At 36.2% G+C, this 22,304-nt stretch overlaps 1 protein-coding gene across 1 annotated transcript; it reads right to left on the bottom strand.

Annotated features, from left to right (window-relative positions):
- Positions 1 to 3,778: 3,778 nt before the first annotated feature.
- Positions 3,779 to 8,882, bottom strand: LOC113312714 (pentatricopeptide repeat-containing protein At1g30610, chloroplastic-like). Its single transcript, XM_026561452.1, has 9 exons — positions 7,125 to 8,882; positions 6,561 to 6,752; positions 6,346 to 6,427; positions 5,903 to 6,094; positions 5,479 to 5,592; positions 5,228 to 5,318; positions 4,980 to 5,137; positions 4,464 to 4,895; positions 3,779 to 4,201 (listed from the first exon to the last, which is right to left on the bottom strand). The coding sequence occupies exons 1-9, from the start codon at positions 8,732 to 8,734 to the stop codon at positions 3,824 to 3,826; spliced, it is 3,249 nt and encodes a 1,082-aa protein (XP_026417237.1). The 5' UTR covers positions 8,735 to 8,882; the 3' UTR covers positions 3,779 to 3,823.
- Between the last annotated feature and the right edge of the window lie 13,422 nt (positions 8,883 to 22,304).

The raw sequence follows: 22,304 nt of genomic DNA, 5'->3' as shown, positions 1-22,304 counted from the left end.
TGCTCGCACCAAGAGAAGTTCATGATAAAAGATACCAATCATATTTTGTCTATCAAGATCTGCCAAATAACAAGAGGCAAGAATGGGAATGCAAAAGAAGTGTTATTTGCCCCATTTTGATAGTCTTATATGCATATGAAGAAGTCATAAATATGAAGCGAAGAAAAGAAGAATCATATTAGAAAGATGAAAACTGAATTTACAAGAATTATTACAACAAGAAGAAGCAATCAATTTTCATCTCCCTCATTTCGCTCAGTCTCAGAATCACTAATTTCTTCTTCATAATCTTCTTCTCCATCAGTAACTTGGATATCAGGAATGGGTACATTTTCAGGAATCGCTCAAAAGTTGTATTTCAACAAAAAAATACCATTCTCAAGACAAACTCTTTTAACATCAGCCTCACGAGAACGATTAGCATCGTTACTATTGTTTTGGACTAAATTAAACCAATTTTCCTTCAATTGCTGATACTTTGAGTTACGAGCAGATGATTCTTCTTCTTTAGCAGCCAAGCGAGTTTCTAACTCTGCAACTCTCTTTTGATATTCCTTCTCTTTCTCTGCGAAGCATCAACAAAAGAATTAAGATAACAGACAATTATTCCTAAAGAATATGAATGAAGATCAAAGAACAAAAAATGACCTTCATAATTGGAAATAATGTCTGCGACCAGTGTAGAATGTTCAGTCTGAAGGCTAACATTTACACCTAGATTATTTCTAGCATCGTTCAGAACTCTAGCATCCCAGTTAAACTCAGCTTCACTTTCTATAAGGAGTTGAGATCGAGCTAAATTTCTTTTCTCAATAAGAATGTCCCTCTCACGACAAGCTGAATCACGTTCTATCTTAACCTCAATAAGGGATTCTTGAAATTGTTCTAGTGTTTTCGCACCCCTAAGAGTGATCTCATCTTTTTCAATAATAAGTTTGTTCTTCTTCGCCTCCAATACTTGAATTGCTTCACTCTCCTCATAAAAACGTTGTTTAGAATTATTGGCAGTGGATAATACACTTTTATGGCGTTATCTAAGAGTAGTATATTTTAATCTTAACTCTTCTAAGCTGAGGTTTTCAAATCCTCGAGTAGGATACTTATTTAAAGAGGAGTTGAGATGCTCTAAAAGAATTTCAGCATCGGGAAGATTAGCCGCTTCATATGAAAGGTCATACAGGTCTGCAAAGATAATTAAGTAAGAAGTGCGAACGATCGCATAAAAGAAAAGGAGTAAGAAAATATAAGTTGCATACCAATGAGTTCCTTGTTTCTTTCTCAAGTTCGGAGAACCAATTGAGAATTAGTTAAATTCTCATTTCTAAGTTTCGTATTCTCGCCTGTAAGATTCGCATTCACATCCGAAAGAATAGATTTCTCATGTTTCAATGTGGCATTCTCATCTTTCAACTTGCGAAGCTTTCTTTCATTGTATAAAGAAATCGCATAAGATATGCGAGCACTCTGTGAAATGTAAAAGAAGCATTATAAGAAAAAGAAGAAATAATAAGGAAAAGATAAAAGACAAATGTTGCAGAATATTACCAAGCCATTCATCGCAAATTGAAAATCTGGGTTTATCGCAGAGGCAGCTCCACGAAGAGATCGATCTCCCCAATCTGAAGCAGTACAGATCCTTGAGATCATCTTGAAGGTACGATCCGTTTCATCATCCTCGAGAATAGCAAAGCATCTCCAGAAAAAAAATCAGACAACTTCTTCTGATACGAATCAATCGATACCTCTTCTTCAGAAACAAAAATATCTCCATCTGAAGATTCCGAACTTGAGGAAGAATCATATCTCGCACGCTTCCTAGAGACATCATTTTTAGTGAAGTTTTGTTGGATACAAATTTTGACGTGGGTTTCTTAGGAGTGCTCTTGCCTAGAGTTTTGCCTAAAGTTTTGTCATTCACCTACGCAAATAATCAAGATAAGAAACAGAGGCAACAATATTGTTAAAATTAGAAAGTGTGTTTCTTACTTCCTTATTCTGCAAAGCTGATACCTTGCGCGAAATATTGACCTTTTTGGCATCCTGCATAAAAAAAAATAATAAGAGAAGAAAAGTTATGTGAATTTACAAATTGGATCAAGAGGATCACATACCGCTACTTTCTTTTCCTCGTTTGCGAGTAATTTAAATTCCCAAGGTTGGTAAAGAGGGAAATCTTAGGGTAGAGGACTGTCAGAACCATCTGCAGCTTTACCAGATATAAATGACCCTTCTAAGATGACAGGGAAATTAAGCCAACTAGAATCATTGGATCTGCGAGCAGCGCGATTAGAATTTGAATTCCAATCAACATCTCGCATAATTTTCTCATCTTCAGCGATACCATCCATTCTCCTTATGAGAATAGCCCATTTAGTCACGTTACTTTTCATAACAGTGACATAATAGTTCTTAAAGAAATTTTCGAGAGTATACTCAGCAGGATCTATAATTTTATCACGATGACCCTCTTTTCGCACTTCATCAGGATAAGAATTTCCAAGACCAGCTGCGCGACGAGCATACTCTAATGGTATCCTAATAGCATCACCACTCAATTGAAATATTCCTCGTGCGAATCTTTCGTCAGCAAGAATTCTATAGAAGAGAGGAATCTCAGGGTTATATAATGGAATTGGTAAAAATTGAAGTTGATCTAATGCAACGAAGATTTTTTTATTATTCCATTGATCAGATTTGATTAGATCAAGGTTAAGTTTGGATGCGAAGTTATATGAAGGAGGAAGAGAGAGTTCGTAACCCCTCTGGCTGAAGTCAGTTTTTAATCTGTTAAATTCAATCTCCATCTTTTTACCAGCAGGAGCCATTGAAGAATGGGAATGAAGAGTATAAAATTGCAGAGAAGGTGAAGAAGAATGAAAGAAATAAAAGGAGAAAGGTAGAAGAGAATATATAGGAAAGAGCGACCCGTTTTTCAAGATTTATTCTCATTAATGCGAAGAAATGAACGGATAAAAACGTACGGTTAAAAGGGACGTGTCGAAAGATGAGTGGTTAAGAGGACACGCGTACATGAGGAGAGCTTAAGATAGGGAAAATTGTCGGCAAAGTAAAATGAAAAAAGATAAGCATGTGCGAATTACAAGAGGGGAATTTCTCATATCGCTCACTCTGAAGAATAAGCAATATGAGAAGAGGCAAATGTAGGAGTTAAATATCGCACACGTTAGTAATCAAGCGAAGTAAAGAATATAACTTAAGCGAACAGCATCGCACACAACAAAGTTGAGATGACACACCAGATGATGTCAGCAAAATCACAAGTAAAGTGTGAAGAACTGTGCGAGGAGGTACGCTATGCGAATATGAGCGATTGTATATGAGCGAATGTGTCGCATAGTGATCCCGAAAATAATGTTTCTTAGCTGTCATCCACTATGTAAAATTCTATATAAAGGGGAGAGGTCACTGTTTCTAGGAAAATTCGGAGGTAAGTCTTGATCAAGAAATAGGGAGAGAGAGAAAGTAAATCTAGGTTTCAAGTAGAATTGTTGTAATACTTGAATCTATTTTGTAAACATTCCCAATCTTCAATTAATAAGACAAGAGTTCATAATGATCACTTAGAAATTGAATCAGTTTTAGTGTGATGTAGTTGTAGGATTTCTTACAACTACATCGTGTGTACTTTACTACTTATTAAGACCCTAAGCGGTTGATGTGTTCTTCATCTCAGTATGTTGCTGTTCTGTATTCTAAAACTCTTTTCTTTTCTTATCAGAAAAGCTGTAACTCACTGTTACATATTTACAGTAACTCATTACTTAATGCATAATGAGTAAATTTCTTGGTTCCTACAAGAGCATCAATTTGCTTCATTTGGTACCGGATCAGCCTCTGGCGTACGGTCCATAACAAATTCTTTACATGAATGTATCAGGTTTTCAAGTATTGGGTTTGACCGATCACTTCCAGCAATAATGTTGTTCAGTTCATGAATCAAACCAATAATAGTTTCCTTTTGAAATCTATTTGAATTGTTTTGGAATAAATACAACCAAACCTTCTCAGAGAAAGCATAAAGTTCATCCGTTGTCTGGTGACTTGTACTGGTTATGCAGGAAATGGCACCGGAAATGTCATTTTTCTCCAACTTCATACAAAATCTCTCCTTGATGATGGGAGTAGGTGGAATTCTATTTGCTTGAATAAGGTGTTTCCAAGTAGTCTCCAATAATTCGCCCTGCATAAATTCCATGAAACAAGTTAAGAGGATACTAGATGCACAAGAAGTGTTACACTAAGTAGCTCATGCACCCTTAAGTACACCTTCAAACAGAGTTCCAATCGTACTTCAGAATATGACTACAATTCAATGGAAGGACACATTGTAATGATACAGTGGAGGAGTATGTTACTATTGACTTGGATGTGGTCACCATTAAAAGGAAGCTTTCAAACATTTCGATAAATTTCTACTGCAATTAAAGCGATTGAAGAAATACCTTTCCAGCTCGACAAGCCTCCAAGAGCTTTTTTATATGACGCTTTGTGTTGAAGTGGCACCCATGATGCAACATCTGCTGATATACAAAAGTAAAATCATCCCATTTCTTCTCTGCAACACAGGCATCTAACATTGTGTTAAACGTGTAGTTGTCAGGAACAACCCTGCTTTTATAATCAGCTATGCTGGTAATTTGCTTGCTATCATCCAACATCTGCTGAAACAAATCTTTTGCTTTTTCGAACAACCCATGATCCAGGTAACCTTTCAGCATAATGTTATACGTCACAACATTCGGGGAACAAAATTTGTGCATTTGGTCAAAGATGTATGAACCATTTTGAACACTTCCAGAGTCCAGACAAGCCTGAATCAGCCCAGTATAAGTCACAAACAGAGGTTTGTTTGCAACCTTACATAACTTCTCGATCTGCAAAGGGAACAAGTTTTATTTCAGCTGTAATATATAATGTATAACTCTTAATTGTCAGTGTAATCAGATGTCGAAAGGAACCTGCATGAGTGCTTCTTCACATCTTCCTGCACTACAGAGACAACGCGCAAGATCATAGTAAAGACTAGCAGTACCCACGATTCCTCGGCTTTCCATATCTTTAACTGCAGCCACAGCCTCATCCGTTTTACCTTCTTTCCAAAGAGTATTTACAAGAACTGCAGACAAATGAAGAAATATAAGAAGCCTCTTAACTAAAAGGAAAGTGAATAAAGAAATCTGGTAGGAAAGAAAGCAAGGTTAGATACTTTTGTAATTGGACGATTTCAGCATAGATGTTTTATCCACTTTTCTGAAAAACTCGTGGACCAAGTTGTACTTTTCACAAGCAAGCATAACCTGTGCAAGCATAAATTATGGTGTAAACTTAGTTATGAAGAAACCAAATGCAAGGCATAAAGTGAACGAAAATTCAATGAGCTGTGGTCACTGTAACAGGGTATAAGTTCAGAACAGCAAAAAGTTGGTATAAAGGATATGATGAGAAGGTGGTTTGTACCTCCATCACAAGGCCATATGTCGTGCTAGAAGGCTGGAGGCTTTGTTCTTTTAACTGTTGCAATACCCAAAATGCTCCTTCCCATTGTTTATTTCGCACACAAGCATTTAACACCTGCAGTTGCGAGGAAATTTAGCATTTCTTCGTTTACATGAATGTAAAACTTGGTGCAAATGCTTGAAAGCACAAGTTATCTATCATCCAATAGACCATCTAAAAGGTTTGCAAGCCCAATTGCATGACCCTAAAAGACATCAAGGAATCACGTAGTGCACTTATGTACCATCCAAATAAAGTATTATAGACTCTTAGTAAGAAATACTCAATTATGCTATTTATGCTACATGTTTATGTGATTTTCATTTCAGATGTGTAACGTTGGATCATAGATTCCTCTTATAAAAGGAGAACAAGATATACTCACAGCATCATAGACAACAAGATCTGGTTCCAACCGTGGATCCCACTCATCAAACTCCCCAAGTTTGCACTTCTTTTGAGGAGGAGATCGCATACAATCGATGACATCTAACAGTTCTTTCATTTGTCCTGCTTGTCCAAGTGTGACAGCGATACAATGATAAGCTGCAAGGTCGGGATATGTAGATCGTTGTTGCTGGAAAAAAAAGAATAATTTATTGAGTCAAAATGTACGTATCCAATAAGAAAGAACACTGAAGAGCTGAATTCAATCGTAACTTTTTGTTAAGATGTACTCCTGAACACGTGGTCCATTATTCTCATTGAATTCATCCCTTGGATCATCTCCGTGCCATGGGAAATTAAAGGATCATTTGATCTCATTAACATCAATGTGCAACTATCAAAAAATTAGAAGAATGCCACAGGTATATAGATCTGCATTACCCGCATTTCATGGAATATATTAAGTGCCTCGACAGGTCTCTTTGACTTGCCAAGTACATCAAGTGCAGCAGTGTAAATATACCTGCATCAAGAGAACAATTTTAGTCATGGATGCTGCATATTGAAAATCAGACACATCAAGGGTGAGAGACCGCATTGCTAACTGAATGTTAGTTGATGTATGGACATAAGGGTAATAAAAAGTAGGAAAGTACTTAGGTTTGTGGGACTTGAAACGCTCACGCGATTGAAACCACTCGATGACTTGTAGCACCCGCCGCCAGTTTCCAAATCTACCCAACACCTGAATAACCTTCAAAAGAGAATGATCTGTGAACCTGATTTTTGCACTCCGCATCATCTTGGAAAACATCCACTCAGGCAAATTGATGTCTGCACCATTCAGCCTGAAAAGGGAAACTCTAGTCTGAACTAAATGAGACCCTATTATAATCAAACAAACCAACAAGAGAACAAAAAAGAAGCAGACTGCTGCTTCATAAACTTGAACTATAAGAGCTTCAAGAGCACCAACTAAACTTGGCAAAGCATATAGAGGGTGTATGCAAGTGCTACAGATTGGAAACATGCAAATAATATTTTTCCATCAATGCTACTTTCTTAGAAGCTATGTTCTTTTGTATGCTCGTGATTTTTAAAAGAACTAACCACCCCAAATGATATTTACACAAGATGTATCCAAATTTCGGCCATCAAGAAAAACATATACAATATTAACAGCTATAACTTATATCTGAATAAATGCATCTAACACTTACCACTTTGCTAAATTTTGGATTCTCTCCTCCATTTCCTGCCGTGAGACTCGGGGCATTCCTTTAACATCAGTGAATTCCTCGAACGACTTGAAGGCAGATCTTTCCATCTCCACATCACTCTCATCATCCTCATACTTTATGAGCTTTTCCCTTATGGACTTCCAATTCCCTGATGAGCTACTTCTGCTTCTAGGACCATGTTGCTCTAACAATGCAGGACTTTGACTTTCATCGGGCTCTCTCCTATAAACACTTCTAGACATCTTTGTCTCATCCATCTTTCTGTCATAATTACTCACAGGAAAGTACTCATTTTTTCGCACTCCCCTATCATGCATAATCTCACTCACTCCCCTTTCAGCATTGCTTCCATATAATTCCTTACTACGAGTCCAAGTTCGATTAGTTGTACGCTCACTTGGATCCATATCTACATTCCGCCTATAAACTTTATCTTTTTCTGTCCTGCTATTTCTGAATGGAGAATAATCAGTTGCCCCAACCACATCACTAGACTGACCATTCACCTGAAACTCATCTCGAACCATTCGTTTCATCCGAAAATCCACTTTGCCCATACTCTGACCAAATTCTTCTTCCCAATCATCCTCATCCTCTCTGAAGCTTTTCTTAACATCACTCGGGCCCAAATCTACATTCCGCCTATAACCTCTATCATTCTCTGCCATACTCTTTCTAAAAGGAGAATAATCAGTTGTCCCAACAGTATCACTATCCCTATCATTTACCCGAACCTCATCTTGAACCATTCGTTTCTTCCGAAAATCAACTTTGCCATCACTCTGCCCACAATCTTCATCCCAATCATCCTCATTCCGTCTAAAGCTTTTCACAACACCATTTTTTGCGTAATCACCACCTTTTCTGGTATAAACAGCATCCTTACTAAAACCAGAATCTACCATACTTCCCTGATCTTTAATCCATCTCCCACTAATTCTCTCCAAACTCCGGGTACCCCCATTCTCTCCCAACCCCCTTCCAACCTTCAATTTCTCTCCATACTTCAATTTACGCTGAACCGATCTCCACACACTTCCAGCACCATCCTTCTCCAAGCTCCCATCCTTGCTTTCCCTCTTATAACTTCTATTACCTCCTTCTGTAAACCCTCTACTCAAATTTTCTTCACCAGTCTTGAAACTTCCCTCAACCAATTCAGCATTTTTCACCTCCTCATCTAAATTATCATCATCTTCGGAATCCGATTTTGAAGAAAGCTTCCCCAATTTTGAAACTTTCATACTCTTATTAGAATCTTTAAAAGGACTATTCTCTCTACAAGTCTTAACAGACTCCATAGCTTTCAAATACTCATCAAATGTAGGTTGAAATTTGAATTCTTTCTGAAGTATCTTCTCACCCCCTTTTGGCAAAGCATTTAGGGTTCTGAAATTAGGTTGTTTTCTTCTTCTCACAGAAAAAACATTCATCTTTTCGGTTAAACAAATCTCAAACATGGGTTTTTTCTTAGGAATTGAAAAGAACCCATGGTTGGAATAAGTATTCTGACCATAAAAATCAATCCTTTCAACAAAATTATTAGAGATACTACACATTGTGACTGAGTTCATCAACATTAACTCCATTAATTAACAAAAATTCATAATTTTTTTTGATGAAATGCTTGTAACTCAAAGGGTTTAAGAATTGTGAGTTCAGATTAACTTACAGTATTTGATAATTCCTACAGAGAGATTGAGAGTAAAACCTTGGAGATGGAGGAGAAGTAGGGGTTTATCTGTGCTCTAGGTTGTAGGAGGAGATAACATTTGGTTTATATGTATCCACCACCCGACCCAAATTCGGATATTAAACGGGTCGGATAAGTTTTCCCCGAACCGAAGTCAAGCAGAAGCCAGTATCATATCTGGATATTCTCAAATATGTTTGCCGTACGGCGACAGCCTGCTTTGGGTTGCTAGTTCAAATTTGGGTTGGAATTTTGAGTTAAAATATGTTATGCGAGTGAAAATTGTTTTCAAGATTTAAACTTCAAGAGATGCGTTTGGATTATAGATTTTCATCATCAGACACCTAGTCATGAATATGTGTTACGGTGAGGACGAAAGGACACCTTGTAGTGTCACCATTGGTTCCGTATAAAGCCATACAAATCTCTTAGATTTGTTTAGTATGGTTTTTTTACGAGTTTTTGACGGTGGTTCATGATGTATCCGACTGTAAATGAAGAGAATTTTTGTATGGAGATTTTTTTTTTAAAGAATTTCGGAGGGAATATCACGTATTCACAGTCTGATCGAGTACACGTACTTATTTGGGAAGAAGACATCTCTGTACAGTTTTGCTAATTGGCAAAAGTAAGAGATTTATGAAATCTGAATTCAAAAACAAACGGATGGTAACTGTTTGGCTAAGAAGTACAATGCAAGTCTGAAAGGTGAGATAAGAAATGAACGTCATGTTCTTGAATCTCAATGCACTCCTTGTGAAACATTCATTTAGCACAGTCAAGGATTTGAGGGTGTGAATGAATTATCGTGACGATCCTCCTAGACTTTTGAAAAGGGTTTAAATCTGAACGGATCAGTGAGACCTTTTCTCGAAATATGAATCAGATATATAGTTAGCACTAGCAGTAGATATTTCTGTAAACTGTGATTTCATGAAAAGAGCAATGGCCATGAAATGTGGGGGATTGGGAACAGGATTCAAGTTTCTCGACTATGTGGGTTTGGCCCGAGGTTTTTGATTATCAGTTTATTTAAGATATAAACTGTCAAGATGGATCGGCTAATCAAGGATTTAAAATTAATTCGTTACGTCTTAGCGGAGACGTTGAAATGCATTAAAGATTGTTTAGTCGGGAGATTTGGTACGCCAAACTGAATGATGTCAGTTATGCATGAATCAACCAAAAATGCAAGTATTTCCCGTGACTTGATGGATTTGATTACTGCCGGTACAAAGGATGACCTGATTGCCATCTAATGGAAACTAATCCATTTATAGAACTTGACATTTCAAAAATTCAGTTTGATACCAGAACAGGTACCATGATGAATTTTCTCGTGTACCACTAATTTGTACGGGTGGTTGTCATGTATATAACAAGATGCATGGTGCTATATTCATGAATTCATCAAAATGTGGGGTGCCAAAATAATGTTATGGTTAGTTCCTTATAATATAAGGTCAACGCAGTGCAATTGCTCTCAAATGTACGCATCTAAAAGAAATAGTGTATATGTATCGTATCAAGCAAGCAAATGATACAAATTCTAGAGAAAGCTTGTAATTGCATCATCGAGGGGAATGGGGATTATATCCTTATTAAAGGGTAAGTTGCAGCGGTAACACAACCTAAGCGATTGGACATCTCATTGTCTAGGTTCAAAAGGGCAAACTAAGTTGTGACGAACTCGCCAGATAACACTAAAATAGATTTTTCTCTTTCCCATTCCTATGAAAAGAGTCGGTGTTTCCAGTCACGTGAGAGGTTGAGATTTTCTCTTAATGACTCCTATAGTTTAGTCTAACTAAGAAAAGTATGGAAGGATACTTTCAAATAGGAGATCACCTATATAACTGAGAAGTGGGGCCGCTTCAATGATAACTATAAGGCTAGGTTAATCTAGAGCACTCATAGAATTCCAAGAACGTTCATGGACGAAACGAACACCACCGAGAATTTGACGATTATAAGGAGATATAATGTGTGAGACTTATTGTATTGATTTACACCAACGGATAACAGTTCAATGACATCGCATCCACTGATTGGCCAGTAAATCCGGTAAATTTTCACTAGGTTTGGTTCAAAGTCAAAAGCTACAATTTACCGATGCATTATATTTTCTGCTTGTGCTCTTAAAAGTGTGTAAGTTTTGTTGAGTCTGTATTTTCACTCATCTGGAGGATTGTTGAAATTTTGAGTTAAAATATATTATGTGAGGGAAAATTGTTTTCAAGATTTAAACTCCAAGAGATGTGTTTGTGTTAGAGCACTGCTCGGTAGAACTCGCAACCGTTGCTATCTCAAGCTTGTTGATGAGAAAGCTACAACCTATTTGGAGGCTAAAAACCTGATTGTCGTAATTTAGCTCAAGAGGAGTCCATTTTGATGGAAAGTGTCCCAAAGATCAAGACAGGTTGATCTCAAATCCACATGGTCACCAGAATATAGCCAAATTCCATCGTTTAGGGCTTCAAAAGGACGTTTTTGTCGTTTTAGGAAAGTTATTGTTTTCTTAATAAACCCTTTGCGGATCAAGGGTGAGTTGGAACGGTGTGGAAGCTATGTTAGCCGCATCATGCTCCACAAGCATGCTTGCAAGGGAAAATTGACGTGCATTTGCCAAACCCTAAGGCCCTGATTATAGTAATCATTATGGCGCATCGGGGAAGTTACGGCCTGCGGGGCAACGCGCCAAAGGAGTAATTTTCCGGTCTGTCACAGTTGTCAAGTTTAGTTGTCAAAATTATAAGTCTTGCTTTCTAGTCTACTTATAGATGTATTTCGGATTAGGATATAATGTGTAGTTGAGCTTTAGATTTCACGGCGTTCATCGATTGAAGCGAAGAACTACTTAAAGGAGCTTGTGGAACTTCATCAACAAAAGGTATTTGGAGACTTGAACTCATCTATCACTCAGAAGTCTATTTTTATTCTATATCCTATTGAGACAAAAGTCGTATAGTTGTACAGACTTTATATTATGCACATTTGATATTTCGAGGTGACTTTAACTCGCTTACATATTTCTCGAAATATGTGTTATTAAGCTTTCGCTTTAACCAAGTTCATCTTATATTCTTCACGAAAGTAAAAAGATGATCATGTGAAAATCCTAATAACATCTTATATGATTTATGTGAGATAGTCATTTGATGTAGACTCGAAATGTTTCTTATTGATCATTTGATCACTTGAAAATTGCTTTGAAGCTAATAGTTTGTGTGAGATAGTTATTCTCGTCTTCAAAGAATGTTCCAATGATTGAAATGGGAAAAATTAACCATTGATTGGATATATCACAGTGTGCGTACTTGTATGCTAACTTTGTAAATGTATTCCAAGTCTGGAAACTTAGTGTGCATATTGTTTCAACAGTTGAAGTCTGGGAGATTAATATGCATACCCTATGCATACTGGTTTAACAATTGAAGTCCGAAAACGATAGTAATGGATACCCTTATGCGTACATATTCAACTGAGGTTGGTCGTGAATAACAGTATGCATACCCATTTGCATACTGGCAAACAAAGGCCGAGTCCGGCAACTTAGGTATGCGTACCCGTTTGCATACCTGAGTGGGTTATGTTCCAAAATCGATTAAGTATGGTTACATACTCATGAGAAAATACATTTAAATTATAAGGAATACAATCTTTACAAACCGTGGATATAATGTTCATGCAAAGATTCAAGTGAATCAAAACTGATTTTGCTTCAATTGTGTCTTATATACAACAGTTGAAAAACTCTATAACTAGTTTCATTTGAGTCATTTTAACTAGCTGTGATTGAGATGAACAAGTTTGATAAGAAAGTGTTCATATGGATATCTTTAGTTAGCTATTGTTGAGCCAACTAGGTGTACACGTTTAGGCACGGTTACCCATATCTAAATGAATGCACTTTTCATTTTTGTGTAATAAGGCAAGAAAATCTAAAGGTTGAAAGATATTGGCTTGAATATGATCAGGTTTTCATCTAACAGTGAATATTGAATGTTTGGTTAACAAAGTAACATTGATTGCAAACCCTGATTTGAAGACTATATAAGGGAGAACTCTAGCAACTGGGAAACCTAATACCCAAATCTCATGTGTGATACTAGTTGCGACTAGATTCGATTCTCATTTAACCTAGGTTTTTCTAAAACCATTATCAGGTTAACGAATTAAAGACTTCATTGGTATTTTGAAGCCAGACCCAACTATTTTAACTATAGTTGAGTATTGTGATCTTACTTTTTTCTATCGTATTGAGTATTATATTCTCTAAGATTTTCTCTAGATTATCTCCGATAGGTAAGATATAAAAAATAATCAAAAAGATTTTCGTCTCATTATTTGTGATTCCACAATAACTCATTCAACAACCATATAATTAGGTTATTGTGAGGTGATTGATATTATTAGGTTGTTCTTCGGGAATATAAGTCCGGCGTATCAATTAGTTCCTTTTCACCTTGATTTATCAAAAGACGGAACAAAAACTCGTAGGTATTTCTGTGGGAGACAGATTTATCAATCTAATAGACTCTTCCGCGTGAGACATATTTATTTATCAAAGTCTTCGACTTTCGGTCTTAGCAACTCTTAATTGTGGGTGAGATCATCTAAGGGAATCAAGTGCGCAGAATCCGGCGTGGTTCTAGAGGCGTAAGGAACACGACTGTACCTTGATCACTGTGATATTGGTTAGGGATCAACTACATTCCAGTCCGAAGTTAATTTGTAGTAGGCTAGAGCCCGTAGCGGTTTAATACAGTGTGGTGCTGAAAATTGGATTAGGTCCAGAACTTTTTCTGCATTTGCCGTTTTCTCGGTAACAAATTTATAGTGTCTGTGTTATTTTTTTTCCGCGTTATATTTTTATATAATTGAAATATCACAGTTTATGCGTAGTTCAATCAATTAGGTAATAAAACCTTTGGTTGTTGATATAAATTGATTGACACTTGAACATTGGTTTTTGGTACCGTTCAAGTTGTTTCTCATATTAATCTGGCTCACAGATTTCTGCATGTTCAATTGAAGATTAATTTGAGAAATCGAGATATAACTCTTGGATGTATTTTTCTTGATTGAGTCTGACTGTCAAGTTGATTCTCTTGGATATACATTGGATTTAGTCCATACAGATTACCTAAACGAAATATTGAGTTTGGTTGTTGTACCCCCGGTTTTTCAATTGGTATCAGAGCAGGAAAACACGTTTAAGACCTCACAATTCTGTGTTTATAGCAATCTGGATCTATGGAAAATAATGTTATCTAACAGTGTAAAGATATAGGTTTAAATCTAATCAGGTTTTCATCTAACACTGAATATTGAATTTTTTTTTACGAAGGTAACATTGACTGAAAATCCTGATTTGAAGACTATATAAGGGGTAACTCTAGCAACTAAGAAACCAAATCCCCACACCTCCTGTGTGATACTAGATAGTTGCGACTACAGTCGATTCTTGTTTAACGTAGGTTTTTCTAAAAACCATTATTAGGTTAGCGACTTAAAGACTTCATTGGGATTCTGAATCCAGACCCAGTTACTTTCTATGTAGTTGAGTGTTCTAATCTTACTTTGTTCTGTCATATTGAGTACTATATTCTCTAAGATTTGCTCGATATTTATCTCCGATGGGTATGATATAAAAATTAATCACAAAGCTCTTCATGTCACTCTTTGTGATTCCACAATAATTTGTTCGAAAACCATATCGTTAGGTTATTATGAGGTGATTAATATTATTAGGTTTTTCTTCGGGAATATAAGTCCGGTATATCAATTGGTTCTTGTTCACCTTGAGTTATCAAAAATACTGAACAAAAAATCTTAAGTATTTCTATGGGAGACATATTTATCTATTCTAATATACTTTTCAGTGTGAGGCGGATTTGTTTATCAAAGTTTTCGACTTTGGGTCGTAGCAACTCTTAGTTGTGGGTGAGATCATCTACGAGAATCAAGTGCACAGAATCCGGCGTGGTTCTACAGACGTAAGGAATGAGACTGTACCTTGATCATTGTGTGATTGGTTAGGGATCAACTACATTCCAATTCGAAGTTAATTTGTATTAGGCTAGAGTCTGTAGCGGCCTAATACAGTGTGGTGTTGAAAAATGGACTAGGTCTTGCGGTTTTCCCTGCATTTACGGTTTCCTCGTTAACAAATTTCTAGTGTATGTGTTATTTCTTTTCTACATTATATTTTTGTATAAATGAAATATCACAGGTTGTGCGTAGTTCAATCAATTAGATAATACAACCTTTGGTTGTTGATATAAATTGATTGAAAATTGAACGTTGGTCTTTGGTACCGTTCAAGTTGTTTCTCATATTAATCCAGCACACATATTTCTATCTGTTCGATTGCAGATTGATTTGAGAAATAGAGATATAACTCTTGGATGTATTACCGTTGATTGAGTGTCTAGTTGATTCTTTTGGATATATATTGGAGTTAGGTCTGTTAATGGGTACCCATTACCCGGACCCGGAACCGGAACCGGATTCGGTATACTTGGGTCCGGTTTTGGGTCCTAAAGTTGGACCCGCTAAGATCTAGCACTATGGTGCTAGCTATCCTTTCCATATCCCTCATATGTAGGGAAGGGATAGCACAAGGAATCCTCGCTTGCTATGGTGCAAAATGGGTATTCAGTACGCGTATGAACAGTGCAAAATGGGTACTCAGTACGCGTATAATTCAACTCATTGACTTGATCATAAACGGGTACTCAATACGCGTTTCGTAGGTTTAAGTTCAGAGAACTTAATCCAGTCGACCATTTCTTCTTCTTCTTCTCTAAATTTCATTCTCTCAAAACCCCTATTATCCCCTTTCGATTTTCATGTTGATTCATTGTGATTCCGTTACTTAAATTAAAAGGGTTTGATGGTTACTACAAGGTGAAACAAATCCATTCTTCAATTTCGAATTTCATCCAAAAAATCATCTAAGGTGAGTTATTCTAATGTTAGGGTTCCAAATTAATTTGATTTTAATTTTGATGAAATTGTTGATATTAGGTTGGTTGGGTATGTAGTATGCAATTCAATAACGTTATTACAACATATATTTAGTGAAAAATCCATGATTATTTATTGTGTGTCTTGATTTATGTTGAATGCAATGTTTGTAAACTACTACCAATCAATGTAGAACATTGATAGACTTGTATTTATGTATAGTATACACAAACTGATAATGTGTTTGTTGTTTGCTAAGGTGCATAATGAGGCTAATGTGTTCTTATGTGAGATTTAAATATGGAATCAAAGAGGGTGTTATGTATGAATGATTTTTGATATGAATATGGTATTGTGCATAATGAGTCTAATCCATTATAGATTTTTTGAACAAAATGGATTATTTTGTGATTACTTTTGTGTGCATATGTGCCGTAGATGGACCCCGATGATTTTCGACGAATTATGGAAGATACAATCCCGGTTTCTTCCAAAATACATAGTGATCATAAATTGAAAATCCTAGAAACTTCATATAGTAGGAAGAATTCTCTGAGGCATCGAAGCAGTGTATGTCAAATTCATGAAATGCATACCTCAATTTCTAGGTTTCAACATGCTAAACAAATTATAGACAAGTGTGGGTTTGGTTCACTTTTCAAAATACAGTTTCCAAAACTACAAGACAACTGCCTAACTACCGGTATATTTGAAAGGTGGTGGCATACCACCAATACGTTTCACTTCCCTAGTTTTGAAATGGGGTTTACCTCATTATACTTCACTCAATTTACCGGAATTCCTATTGGCCGAGGAAATCCCATATCATTGGAACCAATTAGTATTGAGCAAATTCATGACATTGCTCCCGATACCATAGACTGTTTGATCCCATATCTTCGCGCGAAATCTGCTTCAAGAAGAAAGAAAAACCAAGAATATATGGTCATTATTGGAGTAGAAGAAGTTAGGCAAGAAGACATAGTCGCCTGGAGAGTTCAAGTTGTGGATAGATGCAACGGGATCATGAAGAGTGTAATTAAAATGTTTCTTGAACATAGACTCGGTCTAGAAAACGATGTATTTTTCCAGGAGAAAATTGCAAGATGGTTTTTGATTTGGTTTTTTGGGAATGTCCTTTTCCCAAACAAGAACAATGTTGTTGAGGTTAAATGGCTTCGTATAATGAGGGATTTAAGTTTGCTGAGGCATTATCATTGGGGTTCGGCGTTGTACGCTAGTATGTTAAGGGGCTTGAGTACCGGAGTAACGGGCAACACGCATGAATTGCATCTTCTCGTTTCCATTGATGGTAAAAATTCATACCCACTTGTAATCTTACTTTCCTTACTTGTTTTTTTGTTGGTTACCGTATATTATTTTTAGTTGTTAATAATAACTAAAAATGTTGCAGCCTTGGTTTTGGGCATATTTCCGATGTCTATTTCCTTTAAAAGGGCGAAAAATGAAAATATGGATTCGTGGCCAGCTGGTAGGTTATATGATGGTCACCAAAGAGACTCCAGAAGAGGCGGTCAGAGAGATACAGGTGCCCATTTAGTGATTACTGTGTAACCAGATTGATAATTTCGCATTCGATTTTGTATATTGGTCGCCATGGGAGGATAGTGTGGTAGAAGGTAAACAAATGTCTTTAAAACGGAGGGTCTTTTACGATCCGTTTGGTCACAGCGTATTGTACCTGGGCGAACGGTGTCTCAGACAAATTTTCGGGTTGACCGTAATACCATGCAATCCTCCTGATTCAACAGTAGACATCAACAATGCATATTTGTACGAGAACCAGAATCTTAATCCCTTGCATTATGTTGAAGTATCCGATCAACAGTATAAGTTGTGGTGGAAGGAGAGGTCAGTTGGGAAGTACTCGGGGTACAATTGTACATGAAGGAAAGAGGGATTTGTATGGTACCCAAGATAAAAATGCTTATGTACGCCAGCCAGCACCGCAACGACGAAGCACATACACACAAGAGTTGATGCCCGTCGAATGTCATCTCTTCCCATATCCACCAAGCGATACGACAACTAAAATATGCGGCCCTGACTTTAAGGTGACTCATGTACCTGTTGGAATGGAGTATTTGAGAATGTTTCCTAAACCCAACTATAATGTCAACCTGGGGACACCTGTGAGTATCATATGACCTTTTATTCTAATATATTTTACTTGTGAAAAAAATAAAAACTCATGTCGTTCTTTACTGTTTACAGGAGATGTGGTGCGACACATATCAGGTTATGGAACAAAAATACATGTCTATACAAGAATGGGTTTAAGACTTCACAACGGAGCTACAACACCAAATCAAATACGGTGAACCACCCCATCAGAGATTTGTGAAACCGTATGAAGCACCATATACATGTGAGTCATCTAGCCAAGGTCAGTCTCGTGATTCGGGACCGTCGACGAGTTCTTTTGTTCCAAATAGTCAAGCAGAACCTTACCTAGCTGATAATCCGTATGAGCCATTAAATCAGAGTACAACCACGTACCAACATCAGGGCACTGAAAATTTTCCATGGTTTGAAATGTAAAGGGATAGTTTTCAAACTTTTTAACGGATATGTTTTATTTCACTGTATAACGGCTACTTTAGACTATCTTAACGACATATTTATTTTTCACTGGTAATATTTATTGTATAACGGCTTTTTTATTTTTTTTGAATTCTAATTCCTCTCACCATATCTCTATATGTATCAAATCACTTTCCAAAGTGAAGCTATCCCAACATTTTATCATACCTCTGTTTTATAAAAATGGTAAGATTCAGCAAAGAAGAAGATATTTCTCTTACGCAAGCATGGATTGAAGCAAAAAACAATATTCTTAATGTAGTTAAGGCGTCAGTCAACCAATTTTGGAAGAATGTTTTTGAATTTCTTGATAACATATCCGGAAATCCAAATGCCAGAGACAAAGGAGGTCTTAGAGCTATGTGGAGCAAAATGAACAAGGAGATCATCAATTATGTCACTATTCCGGCCGATGTTAACATACGCAATCCTGGAATGTCATATGAACAAAGTGCAAGAAAGTTTTACAAATTTCATTTAATTTATGAAATTATAACTATATTAAGCTAAGTTTTTTTTTTTTTTATAAATTTCAGCAAAGTGCTGCTCGTTTATGCTATCTTAACCAGACAAGCCACAATTTTCCGCATGATGAATGTTATCAGCTATTGAAAGCAGCTTATGATAACTTCAATCCATACGAAATGTAGCTATACCGCCTAGGTGTTTCAGCATCAGATGTTAATCAAGTCTTCGGAACAACAATCCTGAAGAATAATTATATTTGAATGTTTTATCTTATATTTATGTAATTTTCTTTTTTTGTGTGTGTGTTTCAGCATCAGATGTTAATCAAGTCTTCAGAACAACAATCCTGAAGAATGATTATATTTGAATGTTTTATCTTATATTTCTGTTAAATATTTTTTTTGCGTATTTCATCATCAAATGTTGATCAAGTCTTGGGAACAACAATCCTGGAGAATGATTATATTTGAATGCTTTATCTTATATTTATGTAATCTTTTATCTTTGAGTCTTCTTGCAATCCATATATGATCTGATGTTCTAGTTTTAAATTAAGATAAGTTTAAAATCAATAAAACTAAAATTCCACAAAATAGACAACAATTTCAATTGTACTTAGCACGTGCAACAAGCCTTTAAACCCCTAGGTGACCCTAGTGGACGAGTTATATTCACGTGAGGGTTTACACAGATATTTACCCACAAAATCTACACAAACATTTATTAAACTTTCAGTCTTCACTGGATGGAGCAGAAGAATTTTCCGGCGATTGATACTCTGGGATTTTGGATACCATAAAATTATAACTTTCATCAAATTTAAATGCTTCACCCTTTTCCTCAAAATAACGCGCTTTAACGACTTCGTGCTACAATAACACAGGGCAATATACTTATTGTTGTAATTTCAAGTCAATCAATTTAGCTTTGGAGGAAAGCAGTTCTAAAATACTTAGAAATTGTTGAGGGTACATACTAATATGGCTTGGATTGAATATTCATTGTTCAATAGCTATAAAATCGCAAAGGGCTTTTTGGATTATCTGGTACCTATCATGAGTTTGTTGAAGACTACTTTTCTTTGGATTCCCATAATCTCTATATTGGTTATATATCTTCGCCCAAAAGGTTTCGGGCTCTGGCATTACAGGAGACATATCTGCTACTCGAGATTCTTTGTACCATGTCTTGGTGATTTCCAAATCTTCAATTGAATCAAATGATCCCATTGTTCTGTTCGTATAAAGAGTTATGAGAGGTATAAAAATTTGTGAGACATTTTTCAAAGTGTATTAAAATAGGTGTTTGTTGTTTGGATATAGTTAACACAATTATAACATCTGTTACAAAGTATCCGTTATAAATGTGACGTTGTAAAGTAGCCGTTAAAAAGTAGTCGTTATAAATGAGTTGTTGTAAAGTAGCCGTTAAAACTAGCCGTTGCGATATAGTCGTTACAAAAGTACATTAAAATTATTGAATAAAAGCCTAGCTTACTACGTGTATTAATCCCGATTGCACTTACAGAAGATGTACCCACAAAATCTTAAACAACAGCCGCATATACTATTCATCCGGCCCGTCTTCTAGAGGACCGCCGACATTCATTTCTGGATTGTAATAATCCATGTTACCTAGCTTAGCTTTAAAGATTAAGTAGCACTCAAAACATATAAATTCTGTACGAGTTTATAGTTGGTACACAAATTTAGCCATTTCCTCCTACGCATAACAAACATAGAGCAATAGGTTAGTGTGTATAAGTAAACAACATTTCAAATATCATAACCACTATAGATTGGCCTACTGTAATTTCCAATGTCATGTGTTGTGGGGCGTAACCATGAATCCTTTTTTGAATTTCGACGTAGTTGCAGACCATTAAATCAATTCGAACTTGTCGTTGTTAAACTTGTCGTCTTGCTCGGTTATTAACGTTTCCAAACGCTTGTACAAAGCCGTCGAACACTAGCGTCCATTGTTCATAGGCGGAGAGGTATTGAATATCTTCAAAAGGCACATTACAAGCATTTACAAACGCTGTCGTGATTGCAACATCTTCATCTACGGTATACTCAACCATTTTGGATTAATACAAATTTTTTTTTGAGACACTAAGGATACGAAGACAGCTATTTTGGATTGTTTTTTTTTTTTGAGGAAGATTATGACAATTTATAATAGGCATTGAAAGTAGTCATTGGAATTTAGGCGTTGTAATTGCCGTTACTAAAGATCCGTTGGTATAAAGAAATTTAATTCAAAATATCGTAATTAGAAATACATAAATAATTATTACCGAGAAAAACTAAGCTACGTTACCGGAACTAAAATACGGCCTTACTTAGAAAAAACAATTAAACAAATCTATTACAAATTGAACGGATTACCAGAAATGAAATAAGACCTTACTTAAAAATAAATAAATTAAGCTAAGCTATTACAAATTGAACGGATTATCTTGTTGGCTCTGCATCTGCCTGGTCAGTATGACATTCTGTTGATATTCAAAGTACTTTCTTGCATTTGGAGGCATCTTTTCGAGATCCAATTGCATTATTTCCCTTTCTTCTTTCATTCGAGCAGCATGAATTTGTTGTTGTGTTGTCTCTAACAACCTTTCCATAATTTTGTTTTGTTGTAGTTGACGAGATGGGACAATCGTTCGGGATTCTTTTAGATAATCAACAAGTTTACTGCCCGCGTCGCTCATCTGAGAGTCTTGCGAGGATGTTGTGGAGGGTTTACTTTTCGCAACCAACTTTTTATTAATTTGGGATTTTTTCACTGCTCTGGAAATGCGTTTATCTCATGTAAATCCACCAGACGAGGTTCCATGTATGGTGGTTGGGTTGGTACTAGGGGTATATCCTGATGGAAAAGGGATGCCGCTAGGGATATTATTTGGAACTTGATTTGCAAATTGATTCTCGACGAATTGGATTGAAGGTGGATTTTGGTAACATGGGGTGGAGAACTAAACATATAAGAGAAATTTGCGTGAATTTGAGATGACGGAGGATTAAAATCTTGTTCCATATCTTCAGTTACACCGACATGTAAAATTGGAACATCTTTAGGCATGTCATACTCAACATCTCGTTCAAAAGGTTTTTTGTGTATGTCAATATATAAGCTTTTCGCAATTACAATCTACATCAATGTAAACAAACCGTAAATAAGATACGCGTAAATTAAACTATTTACAGTACAAAAACTATAATAAACATATTTAAATAACATACCCGGTTAATAGAGTCAATGCCCGGATTACCTACTACGGCTCTTGCAACAGAACTGGAAAATTTATCCACTTCACTCTTGATTTTTGCTAAACCGATTACAAAAGCTTTTTGAAGTACGGTCGTTTCGATTTCCACCACAAGCTTCCACAAATTTATTAAAAAGCACCTCCCAAAACT

This window comes from Papaver somniferum, chromosome 1, assembly GCF_003573695.1.
Source record: "Papaver somniferum cultivar HN1 chromosome 1, ASM357369v1, whole genome shotgun sequence".
Taxonomy (NCBI): domain Eukaryota; kingdom Viridiplantae; phylum Streptophyta; class Magnoliopsida; order Ranunculales; family Papaveraceae; genus Papaver; species Papaver somniferum.
Note: the sequence above shows the minus strand (reverse complement) of the source record. Positions and strands in the feature narration are given on the sequence as shown.

Excerpts from the sequence above, each read along its gene's own strand:
- LOC113312714 (XM_026561452.1), bottom strand. The coding sequence starts at position 8,734 with ATGGAGTTAATGTTGATGAACTCAGTCACAATGTGTAGTATCTCTAAT. Across the intron at positions 6,428-6,560 it reads TTCAAGTCCCACAAACCTAA|GTATATTTACACTGCTGCAC; the intron begins GTACTTTCCTAC and ends CTCTTGATGCAG. Across the intron at positions 5,593-5,902 it reads ATCTTGTTGTCTATGATGCT|GTGTTAAATGCTTGTGTGCG; the intron begins GTGAGTATATCT and ends TCGCAACTGCAG.